Here is a 14,916-nt window from a genome sequence, read left to right as displayed (position 1 = left end):
AGTACTGTGGGATTGGGGTGAATACCAAAGGATTTAGAAGATGTGGATTTAAGTGCATACAAGATGCAGAAAAGAGACTTAATAGGTTGAGGAGATGACATGATAATCATAGATGACAGAAGGGAGGGAAAAAGGGAGAGGGGATGAGAGATTGATCAAGGAAGGCTTTCTGGAGGATATGTGAATTTAGTAGTCCTTGAAAATGGGGAAGGCAGTCTTGTGTTGGAAATTAAGTGGGAGCAGATTACAAGCCAGATGTTGATGGCAGGAGAGATAAGAGTAAGGCATAGTGAGTAGGTTTATTTTGTTTATTTTTAATGGCATTAGTTACACGCTTACTATGTGCCAGACACTGAATCAAGTACTGAAGTAAGTACATGCTAATCGGCTTGGACTCAGTCCCTGCCCCACATGGGGCTGACAGTCTTTATTCTCATTTTACAGATGAGGGAACTGAGGCACAGAAAGTTAAGGAAGTTGCCCCAGAGCACATAGTAGATAAGCGGCGGAAACCAGGATCAGAACCCAGGTCCTTCTGTCTCCCAGGCCCATCCTTCATCCACTTTATCAATCTGCTTCTCGTTTGGGATTAGAGAGGGCAAGTGTGTGGGCTGGGTTGTCATGGGAGAGGAGCAAGAAAAAGACGGGGTGAGAGTTGATTTATTAATAATATTTATTAAGTGTTTTCTGAATGCAGGTAGGTGCCAGAAAAGAGTACACAAGTGTAAAGTAGACAAAAGGAACCTTCCCCTCGAGAAGCTTGCAGTTGAGTGCTTTGGAGTTGATGGTGAGGAGCTTCTGCTTGATGCCTAGATGGATGAGCGGCCATTGGATGTATTTGAGGATCGAGAAAATGTGCACAGAATTTTTTTTGTTTTGTTTTTAGAACAGTATTCCAGGCAGCAGAGTGAGGAATGGGCTGAAGCCTAGAAGGAAGGAGGTGAACGAAGAAGCTTGATGCCGTTGTCAGGCCAGGGTATGACAAGAGCTTCAACTAATGTGAGAGCAATTTGGATGGGGAGGAAGGATTGGATTCTGGAGCTGTTGTGAGAGTAAAATTGACAAGATTTAGTAATTAGTTGCATATGTGGGCTTAAGGAGAGAGATGAGTCAAGGATAATGTCAGGGTTGCGGGTTTGGGAGACAGGAAGGATGGCGATACGGTTAACGGTGATGAGAATAATGACCTGGTGAAGCACACCCTGGAACCGTGAAAAATTTACAATAGACTGTGGTGGAATTACTGCAGCAGATAAAGCATCCTCTCTGGCAGCAATCAGGAGAGGGAAGGCTCTCCTCAAGTAATAACTTAGAGATTAGGACAAGAGGCAGACTCTAAAATGAGCGACAAACCCATCAGCCCAGCAGGTTTCTACCCCTAAGTGCGAGTCATATGACTCTGTGGGTTGGCCATCCTCTTTGTCTCGGATTAGCAGAATGTACTGAAGATGAAATTGCAGCCACGAAGAGCATCTGCGATAAATCCCTTTCCCACCAAACCCCTGCCCTGGTCACCGACCAAATCGAACTCTATCCGCTAGGCTCAATCTTTTGCCAGTCCTAAGGAAGACACAGAAAGAAAGGATGATCAGCACAGGAAATTGACCTGAAAATAAGCCGGATATAAGCAGTGTTGACATCCCGCTGCTCATTGTATTTATTATGAATTAGAGCAAAAATCCAGAGAAGTCTGGGTATTCTGACTTTCCCATTTTCATTTCATCTTGCACTGCCAATCATATTGATTGTTCACTTACTGTGTACAGAGCACTGTACTAAGTGCTTGGGAAGGGACAGTTTGACAATAAACAGATGCATTCCCTTCCCATAGTGAATTTCCAGTCTGGGAAGGGGGACCGGAGCCGGGGGAATCCTATTACAGTATTTCACTTTCAATGGTCAGTTTTTTTAAACAGAGTACCAAATTACCTATCCTCATCTACTCCTTCTGACCCCCACCCACAAAATCTTTTCCAACCATCCAGATGGACTCAACCGAGGCTTCTCTGTCTCCCACATCCAAGCAGGTGAAAGAGCCTGGAAAGAGCCGTCTCTTCACTCCGTACGGCTACGTTGCTGACTTCTTTCAGGTCTCACCTCAAAATTCATCCACACTGAAAGATTTGCCCTGACTAATGTAAAAACGTTTATTCCCCAATGTGAAACCAGTACCTCTAACTCTTGGGAGATTACAGTTAAGATAAAGAACACGGTCCTGCCCTCAAAGAGCTGACAGTGAAAAGAGAAAAGGAAAAGCGAGTGAAACACTGGTAGAATTTCTGATAGAATGGGATTCCCGCTGCCTTAGTTGATGAATAATCATATGTCTAAAAGGAAGAAATGTTTTGGGTGCCTTTTGGTCTGGCTTCTACCTGTTTGTACCATTTGTACAAATTTGTACCTATTTGTATTTGTACCTATCTTGGAAAAAGTGCTTCGGGGAAGAGAAGTTGTTCTTGGATCAACTAAACGCGTTGCCTAACTTTCTGCTGTTGACTAAATAATGAATGGAATTTTGACCTTTTGTTGCTTTGGTATTTGAAAAATGCAAAAAACTTTACCAATTCAACAACTTTGCATTCACAGAGGTTCTGTTTTTGTTTTCAAATTGACAATACACTATTTCCAATTCCTTTTCAGGGAGATAATTCCTATGTGAAAGATCGCTGGTGTGTATTTGATGGATTTATGGTCTTTTGCCTTTGGGTCTCCTTAGTGTTACAGGTAATGAAATAATTTGAAGTAAATATATATACTTTGTTTAAAAACAAAACTATCGCAGGCATTAAAAGTATAAATTTATTAGCACAATATATAGAATAATTAACGTCCTATTAACTTTAATGAATGCTGTTTGCTGAATCTGTCTTTCTTTTGGATGTTCTGGGTGCAAATCAATATCCCTTGCTGCCAAAGTATATTCAGTTTTCCTGTAAAGCATTAAAGAAAAGCTCACAGTTATGATTTGCACACCTTGATCAATGCTCCATGCAAAATTCATTCAAACGTATTTATTGAGTGCTCACTGTGTGCAGAGCACTGTGATGAAATACTAACCCTTCTTCTGATGTTTTGCATTGCTACTCAGACAGACATTCTGTCTGAGAAGCGGCGTGGCTCAGTGGCAGGAGCACGGGTTTGGGAGTCAGAGGTCATGGGTTCGAATTCCGGCTCTGCCACTTGTCAGCTGTGTGACTGTGGGCAAGTCACTTCACTTCTCTGTGCCTCAGTGACCCCATCTGTCAAATGGGGATTAAGACCGTGAGCATCACGTGGGACAACCTGATGACCCTGTATCTCCCCCAGTGCTTAGAACAGTGCTCTGCACTGCACATAGTAAGTGCTTAACAAATACCAACATAATTATTATGATTATTATTCATAATTGGACAGACATTGACTAACTGCCCCACAGCATCCTATCCAAAAAGCAGAGTGAAAACAAGCGTTAAGGGAGCCCTGATTATATTACATTGTAAGAATCCTTTGAAACTAAGATTCACCCCACCCTCAGGTCCCCTACCCCTCGTATTTATGTATATAATTATAAATTATTCATATAAACACCTGTCTTCCCTTCTAGACTGCAAGTTCATCGTGGGCCAGGAAAGTATCTACCAACTCGGTAGTTTTGTACTCTCCCAAGCACTTACTGGAGAAGCAGCGTGGCTCAGTGGAAAGAGCACGGGCTTTGGAGTCAGGGCTCATGAGTTCGAATCCCAGCTCTGCTACTTGTCGGCTGTGTGACTGTGGGCAAGTCACTTAACTTCTCTGTGCCTCAGTTCCCTCATCTGTAAAATGGGGATTAAGACTGTGAGCCCCACGTGGGACAACCTGATTCCCCTATGTCTACCCCAGCGCTTAGAACAGTGCTCGGCACATAGCGCTTAACAAATACCAACATTATTATTACTGCAGTTCTCTGTGCCCAGTAAAGGCTCAGTTAATACTACTGATCAATTGATTGTCATTTATCCTCAGTGAAACTAAGTGGACACCATATTCCTCATAACAATATCTACCCAGGAAATATTATCCAGTCACACCTTATTAGACTTTTCTTCTCTAGGAAGAATCATCTCTTGTGTTTTCAGTTTTCCACTAGATAGTTTTCAACTCTTTAACTATGACTTTACTCTCTGAAGTCACTTTAAATATTTAAAACTGGAGCCCCTAAACCCATCCATTTCTCTACTGAGACCCTAAGGTCCGTCTCTAGACCGTAAGCTTGTTGTGAGCAGGGGATTTATCTGGTGATTGCCATATTGTACTCTCCCAAGCGCTAGTACAGTGCTTTGCGCTCAATAAATTTGATTGAATGAATGAATGCTGAGAGCCTAATCAGCTGTAAGTGGGATTATCAATATATAGGTTTAACATTCATGCCAAACTAACGTATTCTAGGCGATTGATCTAGTTTGCTTGGGGGATGGAAGGCATTTGTCCACCGAAATTTAGTTAACTGAGCATAGAAGTTGATCAGCAGGGTGATGCTTAGCCCCCAGTTGACTCAAGTAAATACCTTCTCAAGTGCCGAGGAGAAACAATATAATGATCCTCAGTCACTGATAGGCAGTTTGCTCATCAGCTTGGGAGATCTGTCAGATCCTTAAACTGAGAGGATTGTCTGCTATCACATTAGGAATACCAGGACTAGAACATTCCTGAGAAGTGCAAACTGCTTGAAGCAGAGTAGGACATCATTCATTCATTCATTCAATAGTATTTATTGAGCGCTTACTGCGTGCAGAGCACTGTACTAAGCGCTTGGAATGAACAAGTCGGCAACGGATAGAGACAGTCCCTGCCGTCTGACGGGCTTACGGTCTAATCGGGGGAGAGAGGCAGACAAGAACAATGGCAATAAATAGAATCGAGGGGAAGAACATCTCGTAAAAACAATGGCAACTAAATAGAATCGAGGCGATGTACATTTCATTAACAAAATAAATAGGGTGATGAAAATATATACAGTTGAGCGGACGAATACGGTGCTGAGGGGATGGGAAGGGAGAGGGGGAGGAGCAGAGGGTGATGGGGGGAAAAGAGGGTTAAGCTGCGGAGAGGTGAAGGGGGGGTGGTAGAGGGAGAAGGGGAGCTCAGTCTCCTCCACATCAGTGGAGAATGGGGATTTCTAAAGAGTCCTGAAGAGATCTGAAGATTTAACCTAAATGACCTCTTAATAGGATGAGCAGGTGCCTCTGGAGAGCTAAGTACCTACTGGGAAAAATTCAAAACTCCTGCATCGATAGAAATCGCTCAGCTAAGGTTACCTTGCAGTTAGTGCAGTTTTCTATCTGGTAAAATAGCAGATAAAGTTTTACCGTGGACAGTTTGGGAACAGTAGTTTTGAATCTTTGTTCTTAGTCAACAGAATGCTCGCTTTTATTAGCTTCTACTGTATTTTACCAAATACGGTGCTTTTGTATTTGTGGCAGACAATCAATAGCTCTATCCACAGTTGGATTTGAAAGAAACTGTAACAGCTAAACCTAAGGGGAAATGCACATTGTAAGAATCCTTTGAAACTAAGATTTTGAAAATGCTATGAATTTGATAAATAAAAGAATTTTTTAAAAACCCTTCGCCTTTACATCTGCAGGTATTTGAAATTGCCGACATAGTTGATCAGATGTCACCTTGGGGTATGCTGAGGATTCCACGACCTCTCATTATGATTCGAGCGTTCAGGATTTATTTTCGATTTGAATTACCTAGAACGAGGATAACAAATATTTTAAAGTAAGTATTCTTTAAGGATTTTATCTAGGATGACTCACAGATTTTCACTGTAAGTAAACTGAATTTTTTCTATTTTTCACTTTTCAGGCGCTCAGGAGAGCAAATATGGAGTGTCTCAATCTTCCTACTTTTCTTTCTGCTTCTTTATGGAATTTTAGGAGTTCAGATGTTTGGAACTTTTACCTATCACTGCGTAACGGACGACACTCAACCAGGGTAAGTTTATGGATAAACAATATTCAGTTTAGGCTGAATGAGTGTTTTTTAAATTTCTGCTACTTTGATTTCATTCATTTTACCAGGAAACAAGTAATGCACTATATTTACTTTATAAATAATCTGCATATCAATATTACATATAGAGTGAAAGTTGAACTGGGAAGTGCCAGTTATTCAAAAACTTCAGGTAACCAAGAATCAGGAGAGACCATCGGGGATTTTGTGTGGTAGCACAGTGGACTTGAGTACGGTCTCTCAAGATACCCCAAATACAATCTTGTTTATAGTTAAAGGAATATTTTTTGATTAGATTTAGAGACAATTAGTGAAATGTGTCATAAGGTGAAACCTGTTTGCTAAGCGCATTAACAAAATATTAAACTCTGGGCTGCCGTAGCTAGTCAAGCCACAGGTAGTCAGGAAAAACTGATACTAAATGGCCCTGAAATTTGGATAGTGACGAACAGCCATCCTTGGGAAGAAGGAGCTCATATTTAATCATATTTATTGAGCGCTTACTATGTACAGGTGACGCTATGCTAAACACTTGGGAGAGTACAGTATATTAGTAGACACGTTCCCTGTCCACAGTGAGTTTACAGACTAGAGGGAGAGACAGAAATTGATATAAAAAATAAGCATAGGTTATTATTATGGTATTTGTTAAGTGCTTACTATGTGCCAGGCACTTTTCAAAGCACTGGGGTAGATGCGGGGTAATCAGGTTGTCCCCGTGGGGCTCACGCTTTTAATCCCCATTTGACAGATGAGTTAATTGAGGCACAGAGAAGTGAAGTGACTTGGCCAAGGACACACAGAAGACAAGTAGCGGAGCCAGGATTAGAACCCATAATAATGTTGGTATTTGTTAAGTGCTTACTATGTGCAGAGCACTGTTCTAAGCGCTGGAGTAGGTACCGGACATCGGGTTGTCCCACGTGAGGCTCACAGTCTTATCCCCATTTTACAGATGAGGTAACTGAGAAGTGAAGTGACTTGCCCACAGTCACACAGCTGACGAGTGGCAGAGCGGAGATTCGAACCCATGACCTCTGACTCCCAAGCCCGGGCTCTTTCCACTAAGCCACGCTGTGTATGTAACTGCTGTTAGGCTGAGGGAGCTTATTATTCTAATTTTTCGTCTAAAGGAGCATTACAGAGCTCTCCCATTGAATGCATGAAAGGTGTTGGGATGAAAGTATTTCACTAGCAGGTGAATATTTTTGTGACCCAAAGTTTTTTGAAATGACTCTGAAGGCTGGCGTAGTGTCATCTGAAAACAAACGTTTATGTGTATCAAGTATTGATTCCGGATCCGCCTACTATACGATTCCCTGGATCACCATCATTTTTATCATCACCAGCCTCACGCGGGACAACCTGATCACCTCATATCTACCCCAGCGCTTAAAACAGTGCGTTGCACGTAGTAAGCGCTTAACAAATACCATAATTATTATTATATTAATGTTGTCTATGTGCAGTGCGCCTTTTCATACACACTGGGAGAATCTACCTTACTCTTTTTCATTACCTTCTTACATCACATCTTTTAAAACTAGTCGTCCCCCAAATTTGCCCCCTTCCAGTTTGGTTTCCCATCCTCACGGTAACGGTTCCCCGTACCGTTCCTCGTTCCCTTTCTGTAAATATAAAGTTAAATAATGATTCCTTTTCCTTTTCAGATTTTCCTGTTATCGACCTTTCTTCTACATAACGTACCAATATTTTCTTCCATTTGCCTCTAAAATTATATATTTTAAAGAGCATTTTCCATTTCCCTCTTCCCTTGCCCTTTTCCTGCCGAAGCTTGAGAGAAGATAAGGACATGAGATGAGATAATTGCATATAAATATTTTTTTTAAATAGAAGAGACACCAAATATATACTGTAATGAGTAGTCATGGCCCAAAATTAAGAGAAATGTTAATTAGCCATAAGACTGCAAAAAAACCTACAGCGAGTCATCTTTTGAAAAAAAATCGGGCAGTGTTGATATCCAGAAATAGAATATCATTTTTCCAACTCTTTTCAACTTCAAATGATCATTTTAAGTAGGAGGATCCACTGGGGCTGTTTTCCAAACTGAGGATCCCATGATATGTGAGGGAGTCACGGGAGAAAGACCCAAAATGTGTTGGCGTGTGGGGGCTTCTGAATAGGCAAGAAACCCTGAAGGCAAACGTATATCTGATCTTTTCCTCTGGTATGTTTTATATCGTCCTCTCCCGAGCGCTTGGTAGAGTGCGCCCGATAAATGCTCGATAAATATGATCGATTGGTGTCTTGTGGGCCGTGTACGGAGCCCCCGTTTCTCTTGCGTGACTGGGAAAACATGATAGATGGTCTCAAGTTCAGAGCAGTAGGCCCTGAACCACAATGGATCCTCTCTCTGCCAACAGTAGGCCTCTTGCCCCTGAAACCTAACAGTAGGGTTGGAGTTATTATTATTATCATCATTATTATTATTAATAATAATGCTTCAAGTGCATAAGTGCTTAGGGGGACAGGTTTATGTGCCTGGAGCGTTGTGACTTAAGAAAGGCTTCCGGGAAGAGGTGGGATTGTCGGAGGGATCTAATAATAATGTTGGCATCTGTTAAGCGCTTACTATGTGCAGAGCGCTGTTCTAAGCACAGGGATAGAACAGGGTAATCAGGTCGTCCCACGTGCAGTTCACAGTTAATCCCCATTTTACAGATGGGGTAACTGAGGCACAGAGAAGCGAAGTGACTTGCCCACAAGTCACACAGCTGACAAGCGGCAGAGCCGGGATTCGAACCCGTGACCTCTGACTCCCAAGCCCGGGCTCCTTCCACTCAGCCACGCAGACGGGGAGAGCAGTGGTTTGGTGGGATTCATGGGCAGGGAGCTCTAGGCTGGGGGAAAGCATGAGCAAGGAGTTGGAAGGAGGAGATTGAGAGCACGGTGCAGTTATTAAGTTTTCAGGGTAGAACAAAGAGAGCGAGCTAGATGGTCGAGGCCGAAGAGGGCAGATGTGGAGATATTGGAGCCCGCTGTTTTAACGTATGCCTACCCCGCTGGACTGTAAGCTCCTTGAGGGTAGCGATCGGGTTTATCAACTGTATTGTGCTTAGGACAATATTCTGTGCAAAGTAGGTACTCAATAAATTGCATTTATTGATTGCTCGATTGATTGTTACAAAAATCTGGCCCATTATGGTAGCTGTTTGGGGGGGGAGGAAGAGGCAGATCCAGAATTTGGGGGAAGAATGATCAAGAAGAGAAGCAGCGTGGCTCAGTGGAAGGAGCACAGGCTTAGGAGTCGGGGGTCATGGGTTCTAATCCCGGCCCCGCCACCTGTCAGGTGTGTGACTTTGGACGAGTCACTTAACTTCTCGGTTACCTCATCTGTCATCTGTAAAATGGGGACTAAGACTGTGAGCCTCATGCGGGACAACCTGATTACCCTGGACTTCCCACGGCGCTTAGAACGGTGCTCAACACACGGTATTCATTCAATAGTATTTATTGAGCGCTTACTATGTGCAGAGCACTGTACTAAGCGCTTGGAATGTACAAGTCGGCAACAGATAGAGACAGTTCCTGCCTAATCCGTGACTCATTTCCCAGAAGTGCCCACGCTGAAAAGAGCATTACAATTTGTTGGTTAACTCAGCATTTTCAGCGAGAGAGTCTTGCAGTGCCAGTAATTACCCTCCACATTAAGGGAGAGAGAACCCTCCTTTTCATTCGTTAGTCCAGTCAGATAGCTGCTTTTGAGGGGACTTTCCAACTAAGCATTCGACGACTCCCACCTTCTCACATATATTCATTCGATAGTATTTATTGAGCGTTTACTATGTGCAGAGCACTGTACTAAGCGCTTGGAATGAACAAATCGGCAACAGATAGAGGCAGTCCCTGCCCTTTGACGGGCGCACAGTCTAATCGGGGGAGACGGGCAGACGAGAACAATGGCAATAAGTAGAGTCAAGGGGAAGAACATCTCATAAAAACAATGGCAACTAAATAGAATCAGGGTGATGTACATCTCATTAAACCAAATAAATAGGGTGATGAAGATATATACGGTTGAGTGGACGAGTACAGCGCTGAGGGGGTGGGACAGGAGAGGGAAACATAGTAAGCACTAAACAAATACCAACATGATTATTATTATAGAATGAGAGTTGCTTTGCCTCTCCCGGTGTATGTGGTAAACTGACCAAGAATTTCCGGAACATCCTCAGAGAGTATCTCACTGTCCTCCAATTGCGAAAATAACAATTTTACTTGAAGGATGCACTTGCCTATTTTTGTGAGGTCATTCAGGCAGTCATTCATGGAGATAACTCATTTTTTCTAATTGATCCCTTTGTAGTCACCCTGCCCTAGTGAACGGACAGTACCCTGAAACCGAGAAAGAACCTCCAGCAATATATCCCGCTGAATAATTACAGCCCCTTTCCCGAACCGGTGGAGCCTTCCTCTAGCTGCAGCTGTTCACCATCCCTTTCCCGTTGATTTGAGCTAGTCCGGCTTAGGGCATCTAATTCGATGAATCCTGGTCACTCAGGTGAACAACTTGGATTCTCTAGGAGGTAATACTGATCTGTGATCCTCGTGCTGGTGTCCACAAGATATCAGCTCGGTAGGTTTGCCATCGGCTCAGTTCGTCGGTGCCTATCAACCTCCGCACGAAACAGAAACCTCTCACTCTGGGCTTCAAGGCTGTCCATCCCCTTGCCCCCTCCGACCTCTCCTCCCTTCTCTCTTTCTACCGCCCGCCCCGTAGGCTCCGCTCCTCTGCCGCCCACCTCCTCACCGTCCCCCGTTCCCGCCTATCCCGCCGTCGTCCCCTGGCCTACGTCCTCCCGCTGTCCCGGAACGCCGTCCCTCCTCACCTGCGCCAAACTGATTCTCTTCCCCTCTTCAAAGCCCTACTGAGAGCTCACTTCCTCCAAGAGGCCTTCCCAGACTGAGCTTCCCCTTCCAGACTGAGCTTCCCCTCTTCCCTCTGCTCCCTCTCTGCCCCCCCTTCACCTCCCCTCAGCTAAGCCCCCTTTCCCCCTTTCCTTCTGCTCCTCCCCCCTCCCTTCCCCTCCCCTCAGCACTGTGCTCATTTGTATAGATTTTTATTACCCTATTTATTATATTACCCCATTTATTTTGTTAATGCGGTGTCTATCCCCTTGATTCTATTTATCGTGATGATGTTGTCTCGTTTTTGTCCGTCTCTCTCCCCCGATTAGCCTGTGAGCCTGTCACTGGGCAGGGATTGTCTCTATCTGTTGCCGAATTGTCCATTCCAAGCGCAAGAGCCCCGCTGCTTCTCTAATGTCGAGGTTCTGGGAATGCGCCTTGAAGTCCTTGTAGACAGGATCGATTTGTCCTCCGCACGCTGAAAACGTTCTAGTCTAGAAACACGTGCACTCTAAGAGTTCCAAGAATATTTGCTACTATTCAGGATAATCTATCACTAACTGTGACTCTGCAGCCAACTTGGAAATCCGGTCGATTTTTTTAATAGTGTTCGTTAAGCATTTACTATGTGCCAGGCACAGTCCTAAGTTCTAGGATCGACAGCGTGGCTCAGTGGAAAGAGCCCAGGCTTGGGAGTCAGAGGTCATGGGTTCGAATGCCGGCTCTGCCACTTGTCAGCTGGGTGACTGTGGGCAAGTCACTTCACTCCTCTGGGCCTCAGTTACCTCATCTGGAAAATGAAGATTAAGACTGTGAGTCTCATGTGGGACAACCTGATGACCCTATATAGCCAGTGCTTAGAACAGTGCTCTGCACATAGTAAGCGCTTAACAAATGCCAACATTATTGTTATTATTATTACAAGATAATCAGGTTGGTCACAGAGCGGGTACCCCATGGCATTCACACCTTTAATCCCCATTTTATAGGTGAGGTTACTGAGGAACAGAGAAGTTAAGGAACTGGCCCAAGAGCACAGAGCAGACAAGTGGAGGAGCTAGAATTAAAACCTAGGTTCTTCTCTGACTCCGAGGTCCGTGCTTTTTCCACCAGGCCTCAGTGAGAAGCAGCCCGGGCTTGGGAGTCAGAGGTCATGTGTTCGAATGCCGACTCTGCCACTTGTCAGCCGTGTGACTGTGGGCAAGTCACTTCATTTCTCTGGGCCTCAGTTCCCTCATCTCTAAAATGGGGATGAAGACTGTGAGCCTCACGTGGGACAACCTCATTCCCCTGTATCTCCCCCAGCGCTTAGAACAGTGCTCTGCAGGTAGTAAGCGCTTAACAAATACCAACATTATTAAGAAGCTGCTCCGTAACGAATTATGTAAATATTCCAGTTATTCCAAATGTATTATAAAGTTACATAGACATTAAATGTGGACTAGAATGTCAGATTATAATTTGTTTAATTCATCCCCTCAATTGAGCACCATACCGACGATTAAATTTAACTGTGATCAACAAATTGTTATAGAAATTGAAAAAAGGTGTGTTCCTTTCTCATGCCTACTGAGCATATGGGCTGTGGAATAGATTTGACTGTTACAACTTTCCTAAAAATTATTAAAAATGTCTCAACATGCAGCAGACTTAAGAAACATTACAGCAGTCTCAGGAGAAAGAGCAATAATGTTTGTATATTGCGTTTCAGGCTACCTCTTAATTCCGTAAAGACACCTGAACTAGAGCAATCTGAGAAATCTTAGTCACATTTTCAGGAAGGCATAGAACAGTATTTTTAAAAGAAAATGAAGCTTCTTTCAAATTTAAATAGCCTAAAACTTACTTTGAAAAATCAAAATGATGTCTCCCTTGTTGTCTAAAAATATCATTACCCAGGTTGAATGTTTTACTTTCTTTCACATTCCCAGTATCGTAGGTAATATGGATTTTGTTTAGTCATTCATTCAATAGTATTTATTGAGCGCTTACTGTGTGCAGAGCACTGTACTAAGCGCTTGGAATGTACAAATCGGCAACAGATAGAGACAGTCCCTGCCCTTTGACGGACGCACAGTCTAATCGGGGGAGACGGGCAGACGAGAACAATGGCAATAAATAGAGTCGAGGGGAAGAACATCTCATTAAAACAGTGGCAAATAAATAGAATCAGGGTGATGTACATCTCATTAAACAAATAGGGTGATGAAGATATATACAGTCGAGCGGACGAATACAGTGCTGAGGGGATGGGAAGGGAGAGGGGAAGGAGCAGAGGGAGAGGGGGGAGAAGAGGGTTTAGCTGCGGAGAGGTGGGGGGGGTAGAGGGAGCAGAGGGAAAAGGGGGGAGCTCAGTCTGGGAAGGCCTCTTGGAGGACGTGAGCTTTAAGTAGGGATTTGAAGAGGGGAAGAGAATCAGATTGGCGGAGGTGAGGAGGGAGGGCGTTCCAGGACCGCGGGAGGACGTGGCCCGGGGGTCGACGGCGGGACAGGCGAGAGCGAGGGACGGCGAGGAGGTGGGCGGCAGAGGAGCGGAGCGTGCGGGGTGGGCGGTAGAAAGAGAGAAGGGAGAAGAGGTAGGAAGGGGCAAGGTGACGGAGAGCCTCGAAGCCTAGAGTGAGGAGTTTTTGTTTGGAGCGGAGGTCGATAGGCAACCACTGGAGTTGTTTAAGAAGGGGAGTGACAGGCCCAGATTGTTTCTGCGGGAAGATGAGCCGGGCAGCGGAGTGAAGAATAGACCGGACCGGGGAGAGAGAGGAGGAAGGGAGATCGGAGAGAAGGTTGACACAGGAGTCTAGCCGGGGTATTAGTCATTTGGATAGGATCTGGGACTAGTTAACTCATCAGGGCATTCAAAATAAAGACTTTTGTTTCAGGAGACATCGATCTCAGACTCCACTGCTAATCAGGTCTGGACTAACATCTCTTGTTCTCGTTTCCAAATTAGGTGATCATCAGTTTCTGCCCAGTCACAATCGTGTCTTCTTTTGATTTAGCATTAAATTTGCTCAGTTGATGACTTGCTGCACAGCTTTTTATCCGCTTTTCATGTTTTTCTAATTACTTTTCTCAGTATTTTTGTAATTAAGGGGAGCAGGTGGCCTTAAAAGTCTAATTGCCCTTGCCATTTATCCTTCCGTTACTCTTCTCTGGTCAAATCAAACCCAGTTAAATGGCAGGAGATGGTAGCATTGGGGCGAGGGAGAAATGATATCAGAAGGACAGCCTCTTTCTGCCCCCCCTGCCAAGGTTTTTCCCATCCAAGACAGGCTGGATCACTCCCCCATTCCTTCTTTTATTCCTATTATTATTATGTGAAATTATCATTATCGTGGTATTAAGCACTTACTCCGTGCCCGGCACCGTTCTAAGGACTGGGGTGGATACGAGTTAATCAGAGTGGAAACCGTCCCCGTTCCACATGGGTTCACGATGTAAGTAGAGGGGAGTAGGATTTAATCCCCGTTTTACAGTTGAGGAAACTGAGGCACAGAGAAGGTAAGTCACAAAGGAAGCAATTGGCAGACTAGCTCTTCTGACGGGCCCTCGGAGGAGGTCGGGGGATAGGACGGTGGGGACTCCAACTAATAGATACCGTAATTCTTCGTAGCAGTGGGATGGATGGTAATTGGTAAAAAAAAAAAACAAAAACCAGAAAACTTACCAAGCATACACAGGAACTGCTGACAACCAAAACCCTTATCTATGCTCCAAGGGATCATTTTTCAGCCTAAAATTTCGCTTTCTCTCGGTGTACTCTGTCTGACCTTTAGAACTTAATGAATTTTCTCTCCGAAGCAAGCGGGGTGAAGAGGAAGCCGTTTCGCTGTCTATGATGGCTTCTTTTATTAAACTGGAAGAAAACAGCCGGTCACCCCAGCCATTTCGTCGGAGAAATGCGAGAAGTAGCTAGGCCTATAATCTGGTAATGAAGGAAGGCTTAAAGCAATTATGGAACAACTGAAGCTAATCAGTTCAGACTACACAGAGGAATTAACGTCCTAAGGAAGGCTGAAGAGAGCAATGACCTGTGGCAGAAACAGGTGTTAGAGAATGCCAGATGTGTTG

General features: G+C 44.2%; 1 protein-coding gene across 5 annotated transcripts in view; it reads left to right on the top strand.

Annotated features, from left to right (window-relative positions):
- NALCN (sodium leak channel, non-selective) overlaps positions 1-14,916 on the top strand; it is a 209,976-nt gene that overhangs the window by 24,878 nt on the left and 170,182 nt on the right. For 4 of the 5 annotated variants that reach the window (XM_029073990.1, XM_029073988.1, XM_029073989.1 and 1 more), the window contains 3 exons: positions 2,641-2,724; positions 5,603-5,742; positions 5,830-5,958. In XM_029073990.1, coding sequence (XP_028929823.1) covers positions 2,641-2,724; positions 5,603-5,742; positions 5,830-5,958 — 353 coding nt within the window. Of the gene's footprint in view, positions 1-891; positions 977-2,640; positions 2,725-5,602; positions 5,743-5,829; positions 5,959-14,916 lie in introns of those variants that run through there. The other variant, XM_029073992.2, reaches the window with a different exon arrangement.

The sequence above is a fragment of the Ornithorhynchus anatinus genome, chromosome 10, assembly GCF_004115215.2.
Source record: "Ornithorhynchus anatinus isolate Pmale09 chromosome 10, mOrnAna1.pri.v4, whole genome shotgun sequence".
Classification (NCBI taxonomy): domain Eukaryota; kingdom Metazoa; phylum Chordata; class Mammalia; order Monotremata; family Ornithorhynchidae; genus Ornithorhynchus; species Ornithorhynchus anatinus.
This window is presented reverse-complemented; position numbering and strand designations above follow the sequence as displayed.